Genomic DNA, 23,870 nt, shown 5'->3' with positions numbered 1-23,870 from the left:
TGTGCCGTGTCAGTTTAGCGGAAGTCGGACATCTCGCGGGATTCTGTGTGACTTGGACAACTTACATTTCCGCCCCCTGCTAAAAGTTACGCCGCTTAACGGCACGCCCCTCTCTTGCACTCCGCAGACAGACACTATTGCATTGTGTGACCTGTTGAACGAATGCTCGTGCACACAGGGGGTTCAGCATAGCGCAAAGGTGAGGACTTGGCATAACTGCCAAAACAATAACTTTAGCTGTTAATTAAGGTGATACTATACATTTTTAGTCTCCATGTTAATCTATTCGTTAAAATTGTCTTTGTACATCAGGCCTAAGAACATGGAGAAGTGTTTTTCACTGTCATAAGCATACATAGATGTCGCATTGACGGATGACGTTATGCTTCACACGTGTACTTGATTCCTGTGTTTGGTGTCATACTGTAGCTGAGAGGAGGCAGGTAAAGGCACACCCGCACTTAACACGGGTAAAACACCCTTTATCACATCACCACACTTAAATACACAAAACAAAGATGACAGAAATTTAAGGGACAGTTCAAACAAGATTCAATGGGTACCGTCAACAGGTTGCTTACCATCATTTAATAAAAACTCATACAGGTTTAAAACAACATGAGGATGAGAAAATGATAAGAGAATTTTTATTTTTGTGTGAACTAGGGCGCCACCTGGTGTCTGTAAACTGCATTGTGTGGACATGTCAAATCACGTTTCTGTCCTAATGTCATAATTCTCTCTTTTTTGCCTTTAAGAACAGTAAAGAGCAACAGTTCTCACAGTACACCGAGGCTTATTCTTTTCGTCATAATTCCTGTTTATTATAGTTTGTAATTTCTCTGTTCCCAGAAAGACGTGGTTAACCAGTTAATTATCGTGAACTGTATGAGCCAATTTGGCAAATATCGAATAATCTTAACGGTAAAAGTCACAACTAACAGCAGGGTTGCACACTTTTAAATCCCGCCATATATCTAGTAATTAAATGATGAATGAGTAGCCGGCTTTTATCCGCATCAGATAATGTGACTGAAGTGTTAGGGCTCAATTATCATATGAGCTTCATCTGTAATTGTTCATTTGTGCATTGGAATGGAAACACTATATAATCTTTGGTTTATTCTGAGCTGTAATTAATATCGAAGCCACATTTGATTTTCAAACTTTATCATTTTACCCTAATTTTTCCACTTTATACTGTGTACAAAGTGAAACCTTTATTTTTAAGAGTTGCTCGTTATAGGACGTCATTTAACTTTTTTTAAGAATCAGAAGAAACAGTTAAATCTGGAAACAAGCTCGGATTGTCAAATGATTGAGTATTGTTGTGTGCTTGTTTTTCGAAAGTCTAATTAACTTATTTTAAAACTGTGACTTTTCATTATCATAGGCCTGTATCAAGCAATTTATTTTTCAGGCAAATACTACTGCGCTCTTATACATTTGGATTACAATCACTTAACGTGTTAGAAGCAGTCTGAGATCCAAACATCTACCTGTAATGCTTATAATAATAATATGCATCACATGAAACAGTGTGCTATGTACATATTGTCATGTTTTGAGTTTGTTTATTGATTACTTTTTCCGACCATGTTTTGCGTTGTTTATACTAGGTCTAAAAACCAAACATGATTTCTAGCGTAACTAAGGAGAAGTGTAGCAATAAAAATAAACACATTTCTGCAATATTATAACAGGTAATAATATTTCGTTTTATACAATTAATATGTTTTTAATAAATGTGTTCTCTCAAATTTAGACGCATGCTGTTGCATAATAAATGAGTGGAGGCTATTTGTGAATCATCATTATTCTTGTTTTTTACCCCAATATACCTGCTGTAGATTTTTAAAAATTATTTAACAGAGAAACACATTTGTATGTCTGAATTGCGCAAAAAAACTACTATTAGCCTATTTCTCAAGTGATTTGTTATTGCTCTTAAAGGTCTGAAATTATGAGAAGACGAAAAGTTTCAAACAGTAGGCCTACATCAAAGGTCGGTTTCCTGGACAGAGTTTATACTAGTCCCAGATTAAAATGCATTTTTGTGCTGCCTTAATTTAAAACACCTTTTACTGAGATATCTTAACATATAGGCTACCAGTAATATTGTTTTAATGGCCAAGATGCACACCAGTATTGTTTTTTTGTAGGTATGTCTGTGAAAAAATACTGTCCTATAGGGCTAGTCTTGGATTTAGCTAAACCCTGTCCGGGAAACTGACCCCCCCAAGAGTACTAAAAGAAGGTAAAATATTTGCGGTATCATAATCTTTTTGTAACTGACAGAAATGGAATACAAAGCACGCGAACATTTGGTTTTTCATTCATGAATACTGTTTTTTTTTTTCTTGTTTTTTTGTTTCAAGCTAATACAGTTAATAAAATATAAACTAATTTTAAAGCTTCGTTAGAATCAAGTGCAGACAAATTTCTATTTGCTTTGTAAAATAGGCTAATTAACTATCTACCGCAGTTCTTCATTTCTTCGTGGTTTTGCAGTAGCCTATAATTGCCACGTTTTAAAACTGATGTGTGAACGAACGTTGGCAAGAATTATTTTTACAATATAAACTGAACATTGAGTTAGGTCATGTTGAGTTGGGTCAATGCTTTTTTTTTTTTTTGAGTTGGGTCAATGTGCTTCACATCTTCACATAAGCGTGACTTTAAACGGAAGAGGGCGCTGAAGCTAAACACAAGAGAGCATCAGACCTAAATCCTTTGAAATTATTGCACGTTTTCATCTAGATTTACTCTTTTATATACGTTTTATATCATCCCATTGATGATTGAAACATTTTTGTATTTAATTGATACAACCTGGGAACACACAAACGTATGGGATATATACATAGACTGTATTAAGTCGCTTTGAAAAAAATATATTTAAAAAAAATGTATAAAGTTAAATGTGTTTTCTCGCAAAATAAAATCCGCCCCAGTAATCACAAGAAAAGTAGAACATTTTGAGTATCATGAATATCAAAATATAAATGCATTAAATTAAATCAACAGGTTGCTTTGGCAAAGTCTTGGTTAAACAGTAACGTTAATGCCACGTACATCTACAAGACAATTCAACACTATTTAAAGGAAAAAAAATCTGGAAAATTTCTAAAAATCTGGGCCCAAAATGCTTAAATTGGCATCGAATGATTTTATTTTAATTTAAAATATTTGTTACTATTAACAATGCGCAGGAGCCGGGATTCACTCTGGAATTGTAAAAGTTGCTAATTTTCCTATATTAACGGATTTATGAACAATTTGATTTATAGTTTCAAGCATTTTTTGACTGATTTAATTTATATGGCTATTTTTTATAAATAATATTATTCGTTAAAGATATAAAAGATATCAATGTAATAGTGTAGCCAACGTAATGTTGGAAAAAGGGGGCTGAAAAGCCATCCCTGTTTGAATCTTTACATTTTCCTTCACGAAAGAATGACAGACGTGGCGCCAGCGAAATGAAGCGCTGATTCGCTTTGCAAACTTCCCGTTGTGATATTTTGGATGATAAAAACAAGTGACTTTTGTTTCCCTTTTAGCCTAGGGCGTGACGAGAGAGGGAGAGCGAGAGAGTAAAGAGCAGGACAGATCCCCCTCAGATCTTTTGTGAGAACTCTTCCCTACTTTCAGATTGCGCGCTCAGCCGTATGATTCTTATTGTCATTAGACCTTTTATTAATTACTTAAGAATCCGAGCAGAATGTTTTCAACTTAAGATCACCAGAAAGACACTCATTCTCTGAGCCTGCGGATATTATTTTCATTAGGAAGTTTTTTTAACAAAAATTCTGTTGTCCTATATCAGTAAACTTAACTGATCTAAACACTTCACGTAGCGTTAAAACGATCTTTATAAAATACGTAATTGCCTTTTCGTCTCCGCTGTGTTACTGAAACATTATAGTTTTAACCTCTCGTTTCTTATATGATACAGTTTCTCCAAGTTTGTCTGCGCTGTAATTTCATCCATTTAACAAGAGGATTGCAGTATCATTTAAGGTAATTTGCCTAGCTTGTTCACAAGTGACGGTTTTGTAGATGTTGGTCTCTCCGAGGTCCAGCGGCGCCAAGAAAATCTAAGTGGGTTATTTCAGAGCAATAAGCAACAGCTGTGGAAATAAGCTGCAGTCAGATGACAGTTTAAATACACGTTCACTGTGACACTCAAAGGCTGTCTGTTCTCCGTGGGGGCTTACATTTCTGCAAGAGATGATTTACTTTTGCCGTGTTTTGATGTTAGCCTTGGTCAACTAATCGATAGACCCAATTATGCCATACTGAGAAGTCACGTGCCAGCAAATGTTTTCAAACTTTCTGTTGTTGTTGTTCTGGGTGTTCAGCTTTTCCCTTACGACAATTAACCGTAGTTTTACTACAGTAAAAACAAAACAAACAAACAAAAAAATGGTTTCTGCAGTAAAAACATGGTTGTGCTAATAATACAGAAAATTAACTGTAGTTATGCTGTTTGCCAGTAACTTACTGTAGGTTTAAATATATGTTAGCCTATTTATTGGCAACAGTTTTAAATGAACATTAAACATTAGTAAGTCTTTGTCTTTACATAATAAAACTAAAATAACAGCCTCATGCAAAGCATTCTGGGAACCAGAAATTCAAACTTTTTCTGTTTTTTCCTTTAGATTTTGGTTTCCAGAATGCTTTGCATGAGGTTGTTATTTTAGTTTTATTCTATAAAAACAAAGACTTGTTTATTTTTAAAATGAATTAATTTTGAACAAACTGTTGCCAGTAAAAAAACAAAAATATAAATCTACAGTAAGTAACTGGCAAACAGCTGCCAGTAATACTGTAATATCTACAGAATTTTAATGCGTAATCAATACACGCAAAAAATATCACTACACTTTTACCACAATAATAAAACACGTAACTTTCCGTAAGGGTTACAATGAATCTGGTTTTAGTACATTTATAGGTATATATTTTTTTTATTTTATGAGTAAAGCGCCTAACACTTCTGGATTATCACATTGTGATGTGTGAGATAAACGTAAACGTTAACATATAATTTTACAGAATCTGCCTCTGGACAATCTTTAAAGACAAGGAAACTAATAAAAAAATTCAATTTATTGTTAATTTATTTAACAAATATATTCATAGTATAAAATGTATTTTCATCCAAATGTACAATATTTACCAGTTCCCTTTCAAAGGGAATCATTAAAACAACAGTCACTGTTGTTTATTTTTTTTTTTAAATGCTAGGTTCAAAACATTCATGAGTTTCATATACGCATTGCTATGAATGCAAATGTGAGATACGGACTGCTTCCACCCAACCTACCTTTGACTTATTACTATGTGAAAGTACAGGCCGTGTTAAATGCCACCTTTTGATTGAATCAGCTCCAATTTTATCTGAACGGAATTGCTAAGAGCTGCAGCCAAATGTCTGATCAGTCTGAGAAACAAGGTGTCTTAAGCTAAATGATACATGCTATATCCCATGTGCGTGTACAGTCCCATTGGAGTCATCGAGTGCCTGTGGAGCTGATGTGATCCGGTATAGGCGGACACCTGAGCGCCCAGTGGAAACGAAATGCCGAAGGCCGGAGGAAGCATCGGCTTGGTGGCCATCTTCAGTTTCTCGAGTTCGGCCTCTTGGAGCCTCTTGGCTTTGGCTCGTCTGTTCTGGAACCAAATCTTCACCTGAGTTTCTGTTAGATTCAGTGAGCTGGAGAACTCGGCCCGTTCAGCGATGGACAGGTACTGTTTCTGACGGAACTTCCGCTCCAGCGCCAGCAGCTGCGACGTACTGAACGGGGTTCGAGGCTTCCTGTTGGTTTTATGTTTTCTTAGGGGACACGCGGGAGGACTGAGACGCCCTGAAGTAGACAAAACAAAAAAAATTAAGGTGATTGAGGATTAAAACTGTCCTGTTATGTATGTGGAGCAAATCAGTCTAACAAGTGTGCACTTTGTCTACGTTCTATGCATCTTAAATATTTATTTGTATGCATAAATAAATATATATACACATTTGTTAAAATGCACTGCAAAAAAGCCACAAATTTGCTATGGCCTCATCACAACAACCATAGTTTGCCATGATATTTGAAGTACATTTCTTTCCATTACCAATGTTAAACCACCAAACCATATTTATTTAAGTTAACCCATGGCTATAATTTTCCTAAAATGTAATTTAATACATTAGCCTTCATGTGTGATTAATTATTTTTGTAATGTTTAATCATAGTGGCGTCCAAACACAACTGTCCAAATACAATTTAGACATGAAACATTCATTAACTTACTGGGAGAGAAACGGGGATTTTGTATCCATGCACTCCGCTCCGCACACTCTGGGCTCTCTGCCTTCAGCGGCGCGTCGTCTTGCACTTTCAAAACGTCAATCGAGAAACGAACGGTGGACCGATCCGAATCTTGAGTGAGGGGGTGTGATGTCCCAGCATGTGAGCTGCTCGGTCTCCGGTCTGACATCAGGGCTTCAACGCTAAAGGGAAGAATCTTGGGTTTCTCTCCGTCGTCTTCCACACCCACTCCGGCATGCGTCTCTCCTTTAAGTCCTATAATTACGCGAGTATGATCCCCAGGTTTAAAACTAGCATCTTCAGTAGACATGGCGACAACCGGGGCCATACACGAGTCACGGATCTGAGTTGTCCCGTCAGTTTGTGATGAAGGATTTGATGCTCAAAACATCATGGTGTTGAACTCGTGTGAGCTAATAACGCGCACATGATCCAATCAGAGGAGAGCGGGGAGGCGCTTCAAGTTTCTCTTGAAGTTTGACTTTTGTGTCGTGTATTGTTATGCGTTGTTGTGTGGTGCATAGAATGAAGCTTTAAATGACGAAGTTGCATTTTTGTGCTTAAATGAAACCTGGTGTCACTTTTAGGTGGCCCATTAACGGTTAATGGTGCACTTAACATAATATTTTTAGATGGTATCAGAACAGTTTGTGGTTATCAAATGTATGGCGGACAATGTTGTTTAAATTAGTCTACATTTTGCCAAATTTATGTTTTTTTTACTATAATATAAACCCTACTGAAAAATCCAGCTAAGACCAGCATAAGCTGGTGAGCTGGTTTTAGCTTGTCTCCCAGCTTGGTTTTGCTGGTGTAACAAGGTGGTCTAGCTGTGTTTTGGTCACTTTTTAAGCTGTGCTGATTTAAAGACCAGCTGACCCACCAGCTTTGCCAGGCTGGGAGGACTGGCTTAAACCAGCTACTGCTCATTAAGCTACCAGGTTATGCTGGTCTTAGCTGGAATTTTCAAGTCAATCACAAGTCGTAGATCTGGTTTAAGGCTCGACTCAAGACTTTTGTAAGATTTATGATTTATGAAGTCTCCCGATCTGTCTTAGCACAGTTAATCGTTACATACAATCAATCAGCGGTGATTGGTGTCTTGTGGGCAATCACTGAGTTTTGGCGTTTTTTTGGTGCCAGCAGCAGCGGATCAAAGCACAGAGCCGCATGACATCAAAAACGCACTTTCTTAACTATCCCACATATTTACTCACCTCTCCTATGTACAAAAAGGTGTCATGATGTTTCCCTGAACGAACACAAATGTTTAATAAGATGGATTGTAATGATCTCGGCCTAATTCATAGCTTCACGGAATTAAGAACTTTCTTTCTTGAACCAGCTGACTACTTTCCTAAACCGTAATTGGTTGTAACTGATAAAATTACACGCAAGCATTTCCTTAATTTCACATCCGGCGCTTAAGCGGAATAAATCTGTAATTATGCTTGGAGACACTTAGAGCCCATTAGATGAAATGAGTGGCGCTGTGTGCTTGTGCGCTTTGAAGTCTCGCGCTCTCACGCGCTGCAGGAATGTTTGATCCTCGCGCGGTAAAAAAAGCTGCATAAACACAGATCTGCACATACGAAATACATTATAGCCACCAACTCTCCGAAGAAAAAGTCTGTTCTTTGTTGATCTCATTAACACTGTTACAGAGTAGTAAATATCTTCCTTTGTTTGTTTGTATTGGTACACAGTGAGCGCGAGCTTTGTGGGGACACAAAGTCGGGGGCAATTAGCATGCCAAACACTTTTAAAGGCAATGGTGTGCTGTGGAAAAGGTGATTACCATAGTTTTTTATTGAAATCTCACAGCAACAAATGAGGGCAGATCTGTAATACAAAGCGCATCTGAGCTTTGTTTAACTTCACAAACTCCACCTTTGATTCTGAGTCTAGAGGCAGGCACGTGAGACAAAGAGCCTTTGTCGTCTCGCTCCGAGAGTTGTCTTAACCCTTTTCATGCAGAGTCTGTCAATTCTGACTTAAAAGGCTCCGCGTATTTATCAAAAGACGGGGAGAGGGAGACGTTTGCCCCTAAAGTGAAAACTCAGTGATTTGTCCCATCACAGTATGTTTAAACGCGCAAACCTTGTTCGCATACGTTCGTTGATTCTTCTGGAATAAAGTTCTGGATTATGAGTAAAGAGATCACGACAGATGCGTTGATTGACTCTTTACGCGAAGAAAAGAATGCGCGCGCTTGAGAGTTTTGATCGCAAAATTATGATGCTGGTGAAGATGAAAGAGGCGGCTGCAGGAATCATTACACATAATGTCTCCTATTTCAAGGCAATTAGCGCAATCAACCATAAAGCGCCACTCCATGCCTTACGGTTATTTAAGCTCCTAAATGCCGCAGTTTAGTTTTGCCTTCTCTCTAACCTCCGTTTTTTCGCTCTTTCTCTATTCCTCCGCACCACGGTCAGTCGGTGATTGACAGATGACGTATTTTTCAATTTGTTATGTCAGTGAGTGACATCAGTATTTTTGTATGTAGGCTACACAAATTAAAAGGATTAAAGTAAGTTGAGTAAATATGCCCATATGAATGCTTTAAGAACTTTTTTACATTTGTATTCCTGTATGCTTCGTTTCAAGTATTTTTCTGGCCTTTGACATTGTACACATTGTGTTTCCATGCGTAATCTCCACGCAATATGTATTTTTAATTTGGCAGTTTTCTTAGCGATTGACCTCCACATGACACTCTCTTAAACACGCGACACTGTTTGAATGCGCGCATACACACTCATGTGGCGCGCTGGTACTGTTCGATAAAAGCGCATTACTCTGAATGAGCGCGTGTCTCAATTACCTACAGATGAAATTTAATTAGCGCTTAATACATACTGAGCTCGCTAATAACATTAATCTCAACTCAGTGAACTGAATAACGCACTTGATCTGCTTCTGCTGAGTGCTTAATAAAACATAATGAGTTGCTTAATAAGCGGATAACAAGCTAACAAATCAAATACTGACACAATGTGGTAAATACGAATAATTTTGACACCCCATCAAAACATTAAATCCACTTCATGCGTATCAAAAATAGAACCAATTAGTCTGATCTTTCTCAACAAGATAATTTCTTTATATTTACACAATTTTAAGGGCAACAAATGCATTTCCAGTGTATATTGTGTATCTTTTAACTTGTTCTGTAGGTTATTTTAACAATATGATGGGTGAGATTGTCATCAGTCTGAGAAAACTCCTATCTTCTTTTAACCTTAATCTTTGTTTATAAATTGAATACCGTAACATTTTTTTTATCAGGTCAAGTCCATTTTAAAACTAAAACATCATTGCAACTTAATAAATTTAGTTTTGCCACGCAGTATTCAGGATAGCCTATATATTTTAGGCTATAATTATGTATTGTTGGTTATGTATGGTTCTATGATGTGTCTGTTACAAGTATAGGAATATCCACATAACATTTACGCAGTCACATGACATGAATCATTATGACTAGACATACTAAGTTATTCGTTTGTTTCTTGTTTGTAGTGTGTGTCAGAACTAAATATGATACTGAGTTTATTTACAACCTAAAAATGTATAATTTAGCTGTAAAACAAGCAAAGCAACATAACCCGGAGCTTAAATCCCCCTTGATTACATGATGCAGTGCAGAAGCTGGCTTTGCTGGTCATGATAGCTCTATCAGATAAAATCTAAACCCTTAAAGGGATAGTTCACCCAAAAAGGAACATTCTATCATCATTCACTCGCTCATGTTGATAAAACTTTTTTGTTCTGATAAACACGAAGGAAGATATTTTGAGGAATGCTTGTAACCAAACCGTTCTTGAGCCCCATTCACTTCCATAGTAGGAAAAAATACTTATGAAAGTGAATGGGGCTCACATAACATTCCTCAAAATATCTTTCTTCGTGTTCATTGGAGTAAAAAATCTATACAGATTTGTAACAATACTAAAGTGAGTAAATTATGACAGAATTTTCATTTTTGGGTGAACTATCCCTTTAAATAATGCAACAAGCAGTTTAACATCGAAAAGAAGTGATACACTTTATTCAGACTTGGCTTTTTATTTTTTTCTGTCAACAAATATTTATTCATGAATATTTAAATATATCTCTGTATATAACATTTATTTCTAAATATTTTTAATTGTAAATATAGAAATGTTTTAGACAAAACATTAAATGATCCGTCATAAATAAAGCTTCTGCTAAATTATGAATAAATGTGAATGTATTATTGTATAGTCTTTATATGCGGATTCCAACATTTTTAACATGAATTGTTGTTATTATTAAAACGTTTTCAACCTCATGGGGATTTTTTCCCGTGTGGATTCTTTTCTGTAATTCTGTCTCTGTGGTAACGCACTCGACCTGCGGGCTTTTAATCACGGGTGCCCGTGACAGTTAAATGAAAATATCCCTCAGGAGTTCACTGACGTGCACGATTACCACGATAAATCTGCAACAGTACGTTTTCCGCTTCTGGTTTCCATCTGTGCATGAGGTCAAGTCGCCGCTGTAGACGTTGATGAGCCCGTTAAAGCGCGATTGATTTCGGTTCATCTTCGCGATCAGCTCGTAAGCCGCTATCAGTCCCGCCGCACATTGAGCGCGGGGCAGTTTGTCTCGTGGCCCGCAGTTTCGCGCGTTAACTGCCCCGCCTCTCAAACCCCACGCGCCTCATAATTAATTCCTCATTAGACAGCTCTTTATTGTTTAATTTGTGCAGTTCGTAATCAAATTGGGCAGATTAATTGCTACAAAATTTAGGAGTCTTGAAAAATGAACGGGTTTAATTTTCTTCACTGTATTTCTGCCGCTATAAATTGTCCTTCTGTTAGCCAGCGGGCGGTTTTGTGCTCAGACGCCTCTGACAGATTCTCTCGCGCCTCGGTGAAGCCATTTAACAGAACTTATTAAAACGCCATCACAGCCATATATTTCTGTTAAAGGCCTAATTGTAAAAGTCAGCACTACAAATTCACGTTTATCTGTGCCTGAGGTCTTCAGCTTTATAGAGAGTGAGACCGTAGGCCTGTGTATTTCTCTATAGTGAGACTTTAACCAGTTAGACGTAGCATGAGCCTGTATTGACGCAACGTTGACTTACAGGAACACATTTTCTGTACTTCTACTGGACCTGACAACAAATCTGACAAAATTTAGCTTTTTTTTGCTTGGATTTATTTTGTTGATTAAAATGTTAAGTTATGCATTCTGGGAACCAGAAATCCTCATCAACCTTTTTCTCTTTTTTCCCTTAGATTTTGGTTCCCAGAATGCTTTGCAAGAGGGTGTTATTTTGTAATTTTATTCTGTAAAGATAAAGACAATGTTTAATGTTCATTTAACTTTGAACAGACTGTTGCCAGTAAATAAAATACATTTAAATCTACATTAAGTTACTGGTAAACAGCTGCCGGTAATTCAGTAATTTCTACAGAAAAAGTTTAACAGCTGTGGCACTCTTGACACTAACTTGCAGACATATTAGGGATCAATTTAATTTGTAGTAAATACAACCTTTAATTTGTTGCAGATAAATGTAAAAATGTTATATCAAACAACATCTGTTACCCAAAAGTGGTTGAAAGTTTCATATTTTCCATATTATGAGCAAGTTTGTGTGAAGGTTTTGGGGTACATAAAAGTATCATTGTCTTAGAAAGAAAACGATTACATCTGTGAATCACACTAATAAAGATTCTGACAGAGTGCTGGAAGGGTTCAGACAATAAATAACATGAAATTACAGTCACAGCATACCTCATAAACTCTGTCATGTCACAGAAAGTTTTCTATTCTGTTCTGTTTAACAAAGTCTGCTGCTTTATGAAGTCTGAGTCAAACCAACGCACACACAGTATGATGAACAAGCATGTGATGGCAAAGGTCAAGAGTGATTATGGCTGTATATATACACACACCGCTTTAAAAACACTCTGAAGTGAAAGCAAATGAAAGAGAGAAATATACAGCAGGTATACTGTGTATAAAAGCATGTGTATAATGAATCATTGCATTTAAAATAACTAGACAATAAATTCATATAGGCTAATTTATTTGTGAATGATTGTAATGGTAGTCTTTTGATAAATGAAAGTCCCTGTGTATTTATTATTTTTTTAAACTGAAATATTGAGAAATGCACAGGAGTTTTACCGCTCTTTGGTTCTGATTCATTTCAGTTCAGCTGGCAGGTTCACAAAGAGTGAAGAATAAGAGAGAAACTGATGTAAATCTCACTACAATAAGACACATTTATTATCTTTAGCAGTTAAACGAAACCATTTTTCAGTATGAAGATAATATTATTTCCTTTCTTTTAGATTTCAGCAAAGAGCAAAAGAAATTTGAAATCCAGTGATTTACAATCTGAATGAATTATGTTTAGAGATTACCATATTATATGCATTTACTGCACGTTTCTGCCCATCGCCTCAGAAGTTTCCATGGTGACAAAAAACTCAATGCATGAATTCTCAGCATCAGGGACCAAACTCATGTGTGTACCGTCCTCTTTAATGCACATCTTCATCACAAGCTCTTCGACAGTGTTCCTAGTGTCCGTCCCTGTTGACAGCTCGGCATTACTGCATTGATTTGCTCAGTAGTAAGCATGCATGCGCACACACACTTACATGTATGTGGGTCAGCAGTCAGGGCAGTTAAAATAAATGAAACATGTTTCTTCTGGTTTGTTATTGTAACTCGAGCTGATAAACGCCCATGACTGAGTGCTGGAGACTGTTTATATTCTCACCCTCAGTGCACAATTACACACCTCACTGACCTTGACAACAGCATGGACTCATTTTCCTGACATTACTTTGGGTGTATATTTACTTACCTATACTTTAACAACAAAATCGTCTCCAGAAGCGAGTTAAATCGCAGCCATGACGTCCTCAATGGTAAAATGATTCATAAATAATGTTTTTGTAAGTGTTCTCTTAGTTTTTCAATTGGTCTGTGTTTATTTCAAAGTACAGTAAAAGTCTATGGTATATTCTCAGATAGTGTATGTGTAAAGTGCTATTAAGATAAATAACTGCTTTTAATAAAATAACTTTTTACACGTTCACTCTTTGTGGTTTAAAAATGTTTGATCATGTCAACAAACATACTAAAAACAACAAAGATAGCAGGAGAGAAATATTTTTGAAAATATATCTGATCTCTCAGTATCTCTCTTTCTCTCTCTCTCTCTCTCTCTCTCTCTCTCTCTCTCTCTCTCTCTCTCTCTCTCTCTCTCTCTCTCTCTCTCTCTCTCTCTCTCTCCTCTCTCTCTCTCTCTCTCTCTAGCAGATAAAACCTGCATTATGACACTGGGGATAAGAGATCATTTTGCAGCCTGATACTACAATCGTTTCATTTCTTTTCCATTATTCTACATTTATTAAAAAGAAAAAAACTCTGACTCATTGCAACAACACACATAATTTTGCTCAGGTGCCTCTCATTTCCCCTAAACCCCATTCACACAGCACTTTGGTCCAAGAAGATTTCCGTAAAATTGTCACAGAGGCTTATGTGTGAACACAAACACATCCAGTTAATGTTCTGGGATTGCTCATGTAAAGAGGACATAGTAACATTGCTGTAACATTTACAGAAAGCGTTGTGTGTCCACAAAGGGGCAGAAACAATGCCGTAAAGGGTGTGCTGTACTGAGGACGCACGTGCCATCGCAACAAGTTATGTATCAGCTCTTTGACACAGGGATTTAAACACAAATCAACATTCACAAAGAGAAATGTTGGCAAACATATCACGCACTCCTTATGATTATTAGAAATGACGGATAAGCAAACCTACCTGTGGAAAAACCTACCAAATGGCAGGATTTTAAATATGTAAAATGTCTTTTATAGGTCTTTGCAGTATGAATGCACACACAGATTCCCAAAAATCATTAGCAGTGTGAATGAACCAAAATTAAAACGATCCTGGACAAATCCCAGACACATTTTCTGTGCTCCAAAGGTGTGAAGATGGGACTACAGCCCCCCACCCATCATGGGCTTTTCCCCTCCTCAGTGCAAAACGCAGGAACACCCGCTTGGAGTCCTTCAGGTGCTTCTGTGCAAACTCCAAGTGGGCTTTCATGTGTTTTGTACTGAGGTGAGGCTTCTGGCCACTCTTCCATAAAGCCCACGTGTGGGATTTTTAACCGTAGAAACATTTTTCACATTTAGCATTAAAATCTACGGCACCTCAGATGTTTCTTCTAAGACCATGGTATCTCCAAGTTTCAGAAGAAATCTTAAATAAAAATATAGCTACATAATGACTTAGAAGAACTCTTTTTGGCTGTATTGCATAAAAAAACCTTTAATATCCAAAATAAAAAATCTGTCTTCTATGGAATCGTTGAAAAGAACCTTAACACCTTCATTTTAAAAGTAATGGCAAGGGATCAACTTTTAAGCACAAGCATTTTTAAGTGTTTTTTTTTACTGCATACACTGTAAAAAGATTCCATAGAAATTGCAGTATTACTGGCAGCTGGTTGCCAGTAACTTACTGTAGATTTAAATTTATGTTAATTACCTGCAACAGTTTGTTCAAAGTTAAATGAAAATTAAACATTAGCAAGTCTTTATCTTTACAGAATAAAACTAAAATAACAGCCTCAAGCAAAGCATTCTGGGAAACAAAATCTGAAGGAAACCCCAGAAAAAGGTTAATGAGGATTTTTGGTTTCCAGAATGCTTTGCATGAGGCTGTTATTTTATAGTTTTATTCTGTATAGATAAAGACTTGTTAATGTTTAATGTTCATTTAACTTTGAAAAAACTGTTGTAAGTAAATAACATAAATTTAAATTTACAGTAAGTTACTGGCATCCAGCTGCCAGTTATACTGTAATTTCTACGGAATCTTTTACAGTGTATTTGTTTAATTTCATCAACCTTTTTAGGATAAATGTGTGAGACGGCTTTACTGAAACACATATTCTGGGCTGTGAATGAGTTATACACCTTATTCAGTCCGTTGCCATGTTGATTCCAAAACGAGGTTGTGATGGATGGATAAACCTATTTTGTATCAGGATGCTCGTCATTCAGCCATCAAAACACAGAAAATACATAATTTTACAAATTTCCAAAGAAAATTACTTTTGGAAATCTGTTGCTAATCTAATGTGTAGGGGCAGAACTGTGTGGTCTAAAGTGATCAAACACTTTTACCGCCAGCCTCACTTGCATTTAAAATACACTCATCTAAATGACTTTGTTATTGCTGTAGTTATAGTTTAGTTGCTCACATATTTGTTTTGAATTTAGTTTCATTCATCCCTTTTTTTTACAGTGTGTTTGTGTAAGTTGCTGTGTGTTTGCGGATGTGATATTTCTTGTGGGTTGTTCAGCATGTTTCATTTATCCTTCCTGAGGAAATCATTTGTAATTTCAGTGTTGAGCTCTGAGTCTACTGAGACACAATCCAGTGTTATTTATTTATAGTGGACATTTTTAAGATCAATCTCTGCTACTCCCTTTAATATGGTTGAGTTACGAGAGATAAAACGGTACATTAACCGTGCACTGTAAAAAATTGCTGTAAAAAAACGAGGAATTTTGGACAGTAATTTACCGTTTCTCATAAATACAGTTGAATACTGTAAATAAACATTAATATGACAAACAAAATAATAACAGCAAGCTCCTGTTCAGTCTTACGGGATAATACAGTTTTTTTTGGTTTGGTCAGGCATGTCAGACATGTGACGAGCTCATCTGCAACCATGAGTAAAACTGATTTAACTACACTGTTTTTCTGCATTTTATTATACGAGAAGGAAGCAGAATTAAAGACTGTCTATCCATTTTCACTCCGATTGTGACCCTACCAGCACTGAGACGGACGACGAATTCACTTGTTTTTTACTCCTCGCCTGTATATCAAGGTAAGCACAAACTGAACAGAGTCTGTGTTTCTAAGTGAAATAATTGACAAAATGTTATATATATTTGCTTATTTTTAAAATATTTCTAAATATGATTTATTTGATTTTGACATATTTAGGGCAGATTGTTAAACGAATTGGCAACTAGCTATATAAGTTAAATACAAATAAAGATGCTAATGTTAATTTGCAATCTAATCAAATGTCTGACTGATGTGCGATTATCTATTGATATTTTTTTAAATCTACATGAGGGATTGGGCTCTGTTTTACCATTTGTTTGTATCTTTTTTCAATGTGTGCACTTTTAATCTTTGTACAGCGCCTCGTGAATGTGTTAACATTTAGCCTAGTCCCATTCATTCCTATGGCTCCAAACAGGGATGAATTTAGAAGCCACCAAACACTTGCATGTTTTCCCTATTTAAAGACTGTTACATGAGTAGTTACACAAAAAAGTATGGTGGCACAAAATAATACCTTTGTTTGGAGCCATTAGAATGATTGGGGCTAGGCTAAACGCTACATTCACGAGGCACTGTAAAAGATGAAGTGCACGCATTGAAAAAAGATAGGGCTGTATTAATTCGTCTAAGTTGAGGTAAGAACATAGTAAAATATTGAAAACGGCTAGTCCAAGGCTGATACTGCTGGGTAAGTGTAACACTAAGGTATGGAGTATAAAACAATAAAACAGTATGCCTATAGAAAAGTCTTTCAGTCTGTCTAAAAAATCTCTTTCTGTAACTAGATATGCAATTCCCAAGGAATTACCAGTGCATGAAAATGCAAAAAGCTGATTGATAGAAATGTAAAAGAAATTTAGTCTAGTAGTTTACCTGGCTGTTGACATGTTTTAGTGTGAAGCTAGCATGATTTAAAAAAGTTATCATGATGAAATATGATGCTAGCATGATTAGCATGATTCAGCATAACGTTAGCATGATGCTAGCATGATTAGCATGAAGCTAGCATGATTAGCATGAAGCTAGCATGATGTTAGCATGATTAGCATGAAGCTAGCATGATTTTAGCATGATTAGCATGAAGTTAGCATGATGCTAGCATGATTAGCATGAAGTTAGCATGATGTTAGCATGATTAGCATGAAGCTAGCATGATGCTAACATGATTAGCATAATGCTAGCATGATTAGCATGATGCTAGCATGAAGCTAGCACGATGCTAGCATGATTAGCATGAAGCTAGCACGATGCTAGCATGATTAGCATGAAGCTAGCACGATGCTAGCATGATTAGCATGAAGCTAGCACGATGCTAGCATGATTAGCATGAAGCAAGCACGATGCTAGCATGATTAGCATGAAGCTAGCACGATGCTAGCATGATTAGCATGAAGCTAGCATGATTAGCATGAAGCTAGCACGATGCTAGCATGATTAGCATGAAGCTAGCATGTTGCTAGCATGATTAGCATGAAGCTAGCACGATGCTAGCATGATTAGCATGAAGCTAGTATAATGTTATCATGATAAACACGAAGCTAGCATGATTAGCATGAAGCTAACATGATGCTAGCATGATTACCATGAAGCTAGCATGAAGCTAGCATGATGCTAGCATGATTAGCATGAAGCTAGCATGATGCTAGCATGATTACCATGAAGCTAGCATGAAGCTAGCATGATTAGCATGACGTTAGCATGATGCTAGCATGATTAGCATGAAGCTAGCATGAAGCTAGCATGATGCTAGCATGATTAGCATGAAGCTAGCATGATGCTAGCATGATTAACATGAAGTTAGCATGAAGCTAGCATGATTAGCATGAAGCTAGCATGATGCTATCATGATTAGCATGAAGCTAGCATGATGCTAACATGATTAGCATGAAGTTAGCATGATGTTAGCATGATTAGCATGAAGCTAGCATGATGTTAGCATGATTAGCATGAAGCTAGCACGATGCTAGCATGATTAGCATGAAGCTAGCACGATGCTAGCATGATTAGCATGAAGCTAGCACGATGTTAGCATGATTAGCATGAAGCTAGCACGATGCTAGCATGATTAGCATGAAGCTAGCACGATGCTAGTATGATTAGCATGAAGCTAGCATGATGTTATCATGATTAGCATAAAGCTAACATGATGTTAGTATGATTAGCATGAAGCTAGCATAATTTGCATGAAGCTAGCATGATGCTAACATGATTACCATGAAGTTAGCATGAATTTAGCATGAAATTAGCATGATCCTAGCATTATTAGCATGATGCTAGCATGATTAAGATGATGCTAGCATGATTAGCATGAAGCTAGCATGATTTAGCATGAAGCTAACAAGATTTAACATGAAGCTAGCATGATTTAACATTAAGTTAGCAAGATTTATTATAAAATTAGCATAAAGCTAGCATGAAACTAGCATGAAGCTAGCATGACTTAGCATGAAGCTAGCATGAAGCTAATATGACCCAAAGACCCGACCCCCATGTCTCTATGATGTCCGGATCCAGAGATATAAGGCTTTGTTTATTATGTTGCTAGGCTGCTCATATTTGGTTGCTAGGGGCGTGGCTTAATACCTCAATAAGGATGGTGAGAGACTGATTGGATGCCTGAGTAAAATGAGCCCACCCCCATGTCTCTGTGACACTGTGCTGCAAAGATATCCATCTGGGCATTTTATAATGGCAGTCTATGGGAGATGTTGCTAGGGTGCCCAAAATGGTTGCTAGGGGCGTGGCTTGATAGCTCAATAAGGATCCTAAGGGACTGATTGGATGCCTGAGTAAAATGAGCCCACCCCCATGTCTCTATGACACTGCGCTGCAAAGATATCCCATTCGGGACGTTTTTAGTTCCTTATATGGGCATGATTCCTGCCCCATTATAAGTCTATGGGGAAATTTGGGGACCTCTTACACCCCAGGGGTACAACTTTCACCCCATTGTGAGGTATGTTCTTACAGAGCCTGCCAGCCTCTTCAAATGTGGCAAGTCACAAGTTTCTGTGAAATTCTAGGTCTGAGCTACGACTCGTCAAAGTTTGTCTCCATGTTAAGTCAATGGGATTTTTCGGCTGCTTTTTCGCCCCTGGGGCGAAGACCGTACCCCCGATCGCTTATAAAAGTCATAGCCCACTATTCCCGAATAGTCCGCACGTTTGAGAGTTTGAATGAAGTTTCTAAGTTAAGCGGTTCGAGCCGTATTAATTGCCGAAATTTGGTTGGAAGAATAATAATAATAATAATAATAATAATAATAAAAAGCCCAGTAAGAACAGTACAGCGCATTTTCAATGCACTGTAATTAATATCATTAGCTTTTCTAAGTAATGGATTTGTAGCAGTATAATATATGATAGTTTTTTGGGACATTAACTATAATTGTTGTCTGCATCAGTTGCTGGTGATGAAGTAACATTTGGAGGTTGGATGATCAGCAGTGAAAACATCATCATCTGTGAAGGCAAGATGAAGCTGCGAGGACACTGGAGTTTGTTCAAAGGTAAATCCTCTACTAGCTGTTCAAGAATGTCACATTGCGTTAAATTAGTGTCTCTTTCTTTTTTGTAAATTGACTTTAATTGCATTAGGTCTTTTAAATAGTAAGTCGAAGTTTAAGCTAGCATGTGCATATAGACATAACACTGGGTTTTGGCCAAATTTGTTGTCATGCTACAAGTTTTTGAATAAAGTATTTCTCTCTCATTACTGCCAGAATGGCAACAACCAGAATATTTATACTGTGAATGCAGTTGGTTTTATCTGTCTTCATTGCAATTAATCTTTACTTTTCTCATTGTACTTTGTAGATGCTTAATTGGTGTGAACCCTAAGAGGTGAACAAAAGCCAGGCAGGTGAAGGTGTCCGAGAAGACAGGAAAGCTTGTCCAGAAAAACGCAGCAACTGTTAATCCCCATGTGACCACCCTCATCAAAAACTTCATGGACTTTGAGTGGCTTTCACATTGTATTCTGCAGTGTTGTGATATTTATGTGACATCACAGCATTATGTTTTATTCAGCCCAGTCTCATTAGTGAGGCAGAAACTGACATTTAAGAATGCACTGAATTTTGTTATATTTAATAAAAACAGTGTTTTATCATCATCCTTTGTTTGAGAATTTTTTTGCAAGCAATTTTAAGTGTTTATTTTAAAATTACATTTTAACAATGCTAGAAAAATCACATTCTACAGTATAAATAACAGCAGGAACCCTAAAATAACAGTATAATGCATCCAAACATCTGACAGTATTATACTGTGCAGCTCCCTTTTTTTACAGTACTGTCTCGTAATATTTGTACAGTAAAAAACTGTTGTTGTAAATTACAGTAGGTAATCTGTAAAATTACAACTATATGCTGGCAAATCTAGCTGCCAGTATATTACTGTAATTTAACAGTGAAATTTTTTACAGTGTGTGCATGGCACAAGTTTTTAGCGACAGTTCTGAGATCAGATTTGTAGCCTTGTCTCTGCAAGGTACAAACCTGGATTAACTGATTTGAGATTAGAATAAACTGGTTCATCTGGCTCAGATATACAGCAGCTGTTTGCCAGTAACTTACTGTAGATTTAAATATATGTCTGGCAACTGTTTGTTCATGCTCTGCATGAGGCTGTTATTTTAGTTTTATTCTGTAAAGATAAACCCTTGTTAATGTTTAATGTTCATTTCACTTTGAAAAAACTGTTGCCAGTAAATTACATAACTTTAAATCTACAGTAAGTTACTGGACAACAGCTGCCACTAATACTGTAATTTCTACAAAAATGTTTTACAGTGTACAGTGTCATTTATACTCATTTAAACAGAATGATATTTGTTTGTGCATATGAATTCTTCATGTTGTTTCTAAAATAGGTGGTTTGCATGTGTGGTTGTAACCAGGTCTCTAAAGGAGATTTTTATCTCAATAAGACTTCCTGATACAATAAAAATAAATAATAATCACTGTGTCTCTGTGTGGTTTTGATAAAGTTTGATTTATGCTGTTGTGGCATTTATGATCGGATCCACACACATCTCTCTGCCGCACATGATTACATACATAATCAAAGCTCCTCTCTGCAGTTTAGGATGTGAAGCTTCACTGAAACATGAGGTTGAATGTGGATTTATGGCCCATCAGCCAGAGAGGAGTGTCTGCCCAGACCAGACAGCTGCAGAGGAGCACCGTAATCCAGATCACCAGGACATGGGATGCTATGCAGTCAGCTTGACCTGTGAAAGGCTGATTATGTAGCTAGGAATGAATTGACAGACCTCTTAAAATCTACAAATCAGGCAATTTCAGTGTGAAAATGACACCACCACATGACTCAACACCAGCGACGCACTGCCTGTTTGGCTATATGATAATTATGCAAATAATGGAGCGTCAACATAGGAGGAGCAGAGAGGGAGGAGATAAAAACAGCCCTGGACAAAATCACAACCATGTTCACCACCATAAGAATTGTAAAGATTAAGGTTTGTTTTCATTGTAGTCCTGTAAGTTATTTCACATAAGAAATGTTTACAGAAAGTTACAGAATGATAACATAATTTCGAAACACAACCCAGTTTTAATGTGCTTTTATCAGATTGAAACAGATGTTTGATAAAACAAATTTAATCTGTGTCCATGCTTTTAAATCTCTCCCAATCTTCATAAACCATTTGTCAGATTCACAGTGAATCACACACAGTATAATTAGGACTGTCTGAAGTCAGTCTGTTATGGTTTGTGTGTGGTTGTGATGTGTTAATGTGGTGGGAGGCTCCACAGTGTGTTTTGGGTTTTGTGTGTTGTTGTCATTGATGTCATTGTGTGTTAATGTGTTAAAGTAAGCATTGAAATAATATGCTAAATTGTTCTACATAGAAGGTAAAAATTATCCAGAGACGTTTTACATGTCCACAACATAAGATGCCTTTAGAATGAACTGATATAATATTACCTTATTTAAAAGGGTTTTACAGAGCAGTTCAGTTCAGTAACTGTGTGTGTGTGTGCGTGTGTGCGTGTGTGTCCCTGGTAATTATCACGTTGTGGGGACCAATTGTCCCCACAAAGATAAGAATACCAGTATTTTTGTGACCTTGTGGGGCATTTTGATGTCCCCATGAGGAAACAAGCTTATAAATCAAACAATATGATGTATCTTGAAAATGTGAAGTAGGAGAAGGGTTTCTGTGATGGTTGGGGTTAGGGACTGGGGTAGGTTAGGGGAATAAAATAGACAGGTTGTACAGTATAAAATGCATTACGTCTATGGAATGTCCCTGCAAAACATGGAAACCAGAATGTGTGTATGTGTGTAAACAGACTTTGTGTTAGAGTCTGTATCAGATGAAGAATTTGAGGAATAATCAATTGTTTGAAGATTGTTAATGGATATTTCTTCTTGTTTGATTTTTCAGTATGGACCTGCAAAACATAACTGTAACATCAAGTAGAACTTCTGCCTAAACGCTAGCTTTAAGCATTAACTAGCATATAATGCTAACTCAGCATACCTTTGTTTTTAGTATTTTAACAACATTGTAATTAATTTAAAGCTCACATAACACACTCTGTTTCTGCATTTCTGATATTAATCTGGAGTACCTATAGAGTAGTATTACATCCTTTATATCTCTGAAGAGCCTTTGGTTAATCAGATTTATAAAAGAAAGATAAGTTTTACCTAATCTTCTCGTTAACGTACGATAAAATGAAGAAGGAGGAGTTAATACTGCGGGAGGAGCGAGTACAAGTCATGCAACGCTTTATACAACACTATTTTAACTTATGATTCACTACATGTTCGTGTCATTTATATAATATGCACGCGCCTATTTCAAACATTTTTCCAACAGTCTTACTTGCTGCGTGCAACTCTTCATGACCCTGTTGGGACTTTTCAATGAAATCCAGCGCATCAAACACACACACAAAAGTCCACTGCTATCCCGGATAATAAACTATATCCATTGTTTTCATAAGGCTGGATTTCTTCTCCTTACATCCAAAAACACACTTCTTCTTTCGTGCCATTGTTGAGTTTTAAAAAATAAACAAAGCTTTGTCGCGTGATGTGATGTTTGTAAGTTCTAGCGTCTCCCGCTGATTGACGGGTGGGCGGGGTTTTCCAGGGAAGTGCCCATAAAAATAAGTGATACGTATAGACCCCCTGAAACGTCAGCTTGACCTGTAATGGAAAAAAACTTTCTGAAACTTGTACGAACCCTGGCGAAGTGCATTCAGCACAGAAATACTCTGTAACATGCCCAACTGCTTTTTTGACACTTTGCCTACATTTAGCATGAGGAAACCAACTCTTAAACTGTGTTAATCAGTCAGAATGCATAAAATACCATTGAACCACCACTTTAATGTTGGGGAATACATCTTGACTGTTATCACAGTTGGTGTTATGTTCAGATTGGCCTGTATTCCATCGGTCTTTTGCATGCATGAGGTTCACAAAAGAAGTAGGAAACAATTGTGTTTGAGACTCACGATATGTCCTTACCATGTACACAACTCTTATTATTCATCTATGCCTAGATAAAACAGTTTTACATTCTACAGCACCTTTAAATATGTCATTATTAAGTTGAAATCATCTCAGTTGTGAATTAAAGTGAAAAGATCCTTTAATAAAAGTATTTCAGTACTGTAAA

The 23,870-nt window shown here is 36.8% G+C and overlaps 1 protein-coding gene and 1 long non-coding RNA gene across 2 annotated transcripts; one reads left to right on the top strand and one right to left on the bottom strand.

Moving 5' to 3' along the window:
• Nucleotides 1-141: 141 nt before the first annotated feature.
• LOC141280882 (uncharacterized) lies at nucleotides 142-5,648 on the top strand. Its single transcript, XR_012335205.1, has 3 exons — nucleotides 142-199; nucleotides 313-443; nucleotides 5,512-5,648. It is a non-coding gene; the product is annotated as an uncharacterized lncRNA (long non-coding RNA).
• msx1a (muscle segment homeobox 1a) lies at nucleotides 4,992-6,847 on the bottom strand. Its single transcript, XM_065270811.2, has 2 exons — nucleotides 6,309-6,847; nucleotides 4,992-5,876 (listed from the first exon to the last, which is right to left on the bottom strand). Exons 1-2 carry the CDS (start codon nucleotides 6,652-6,654, stop codon nucleotides 5,470-5,472), a joined length of 753 nt encoding a protein of 250 aa, XP_065126883.2. The 5' UTR covers nucleotides 6,655-6,847; the 3' UTR covers nucleotides 4,992-5,469.
• Between the last annotated feature and the right edge of the window lie 17,023 nt (nucleotides 6,848-23,870).

The sequence above is a fragment of the Paramisgurnus dabryanus genome, chromosome 16, assembly GCF_030506205.2.
Source record: "Paramisgurnus dabryanus chromosome 16, PD_genome_1.1, whole genome shotgun sequence".
NCBI classification, from domain to species: Eukaryota; Metazoa; Chordata; class Actinopteri; order Cypriniformes; family Cobitidae; genus Paramisgurnus; species Paramisgurnus dabryanus.
Note: the sequence above shows the minus strand (reverse complement) of the source record. Positions and strands in the feature narration are given on the sequence as shown.

What these genes read in the sequence shown, in the direction of transcription:
- msx1a (XM_065270811.2), bottom strand. Translation starts at nt 6,654, where the DNA reads ATGGCCCCGGTTGTCGCCATGTCTACTGAAGATGCTAGTTTTAAACCT. An exon ending in AAATCCCCGTTTCTCTCCCA is followed by an intron (nt 5,877 to 6,308) that starts GTAAGTTAATGA and finishes TGTCTACTTCAG; the next exon opens with GGCGTCTCAGTCCTCCCGCG.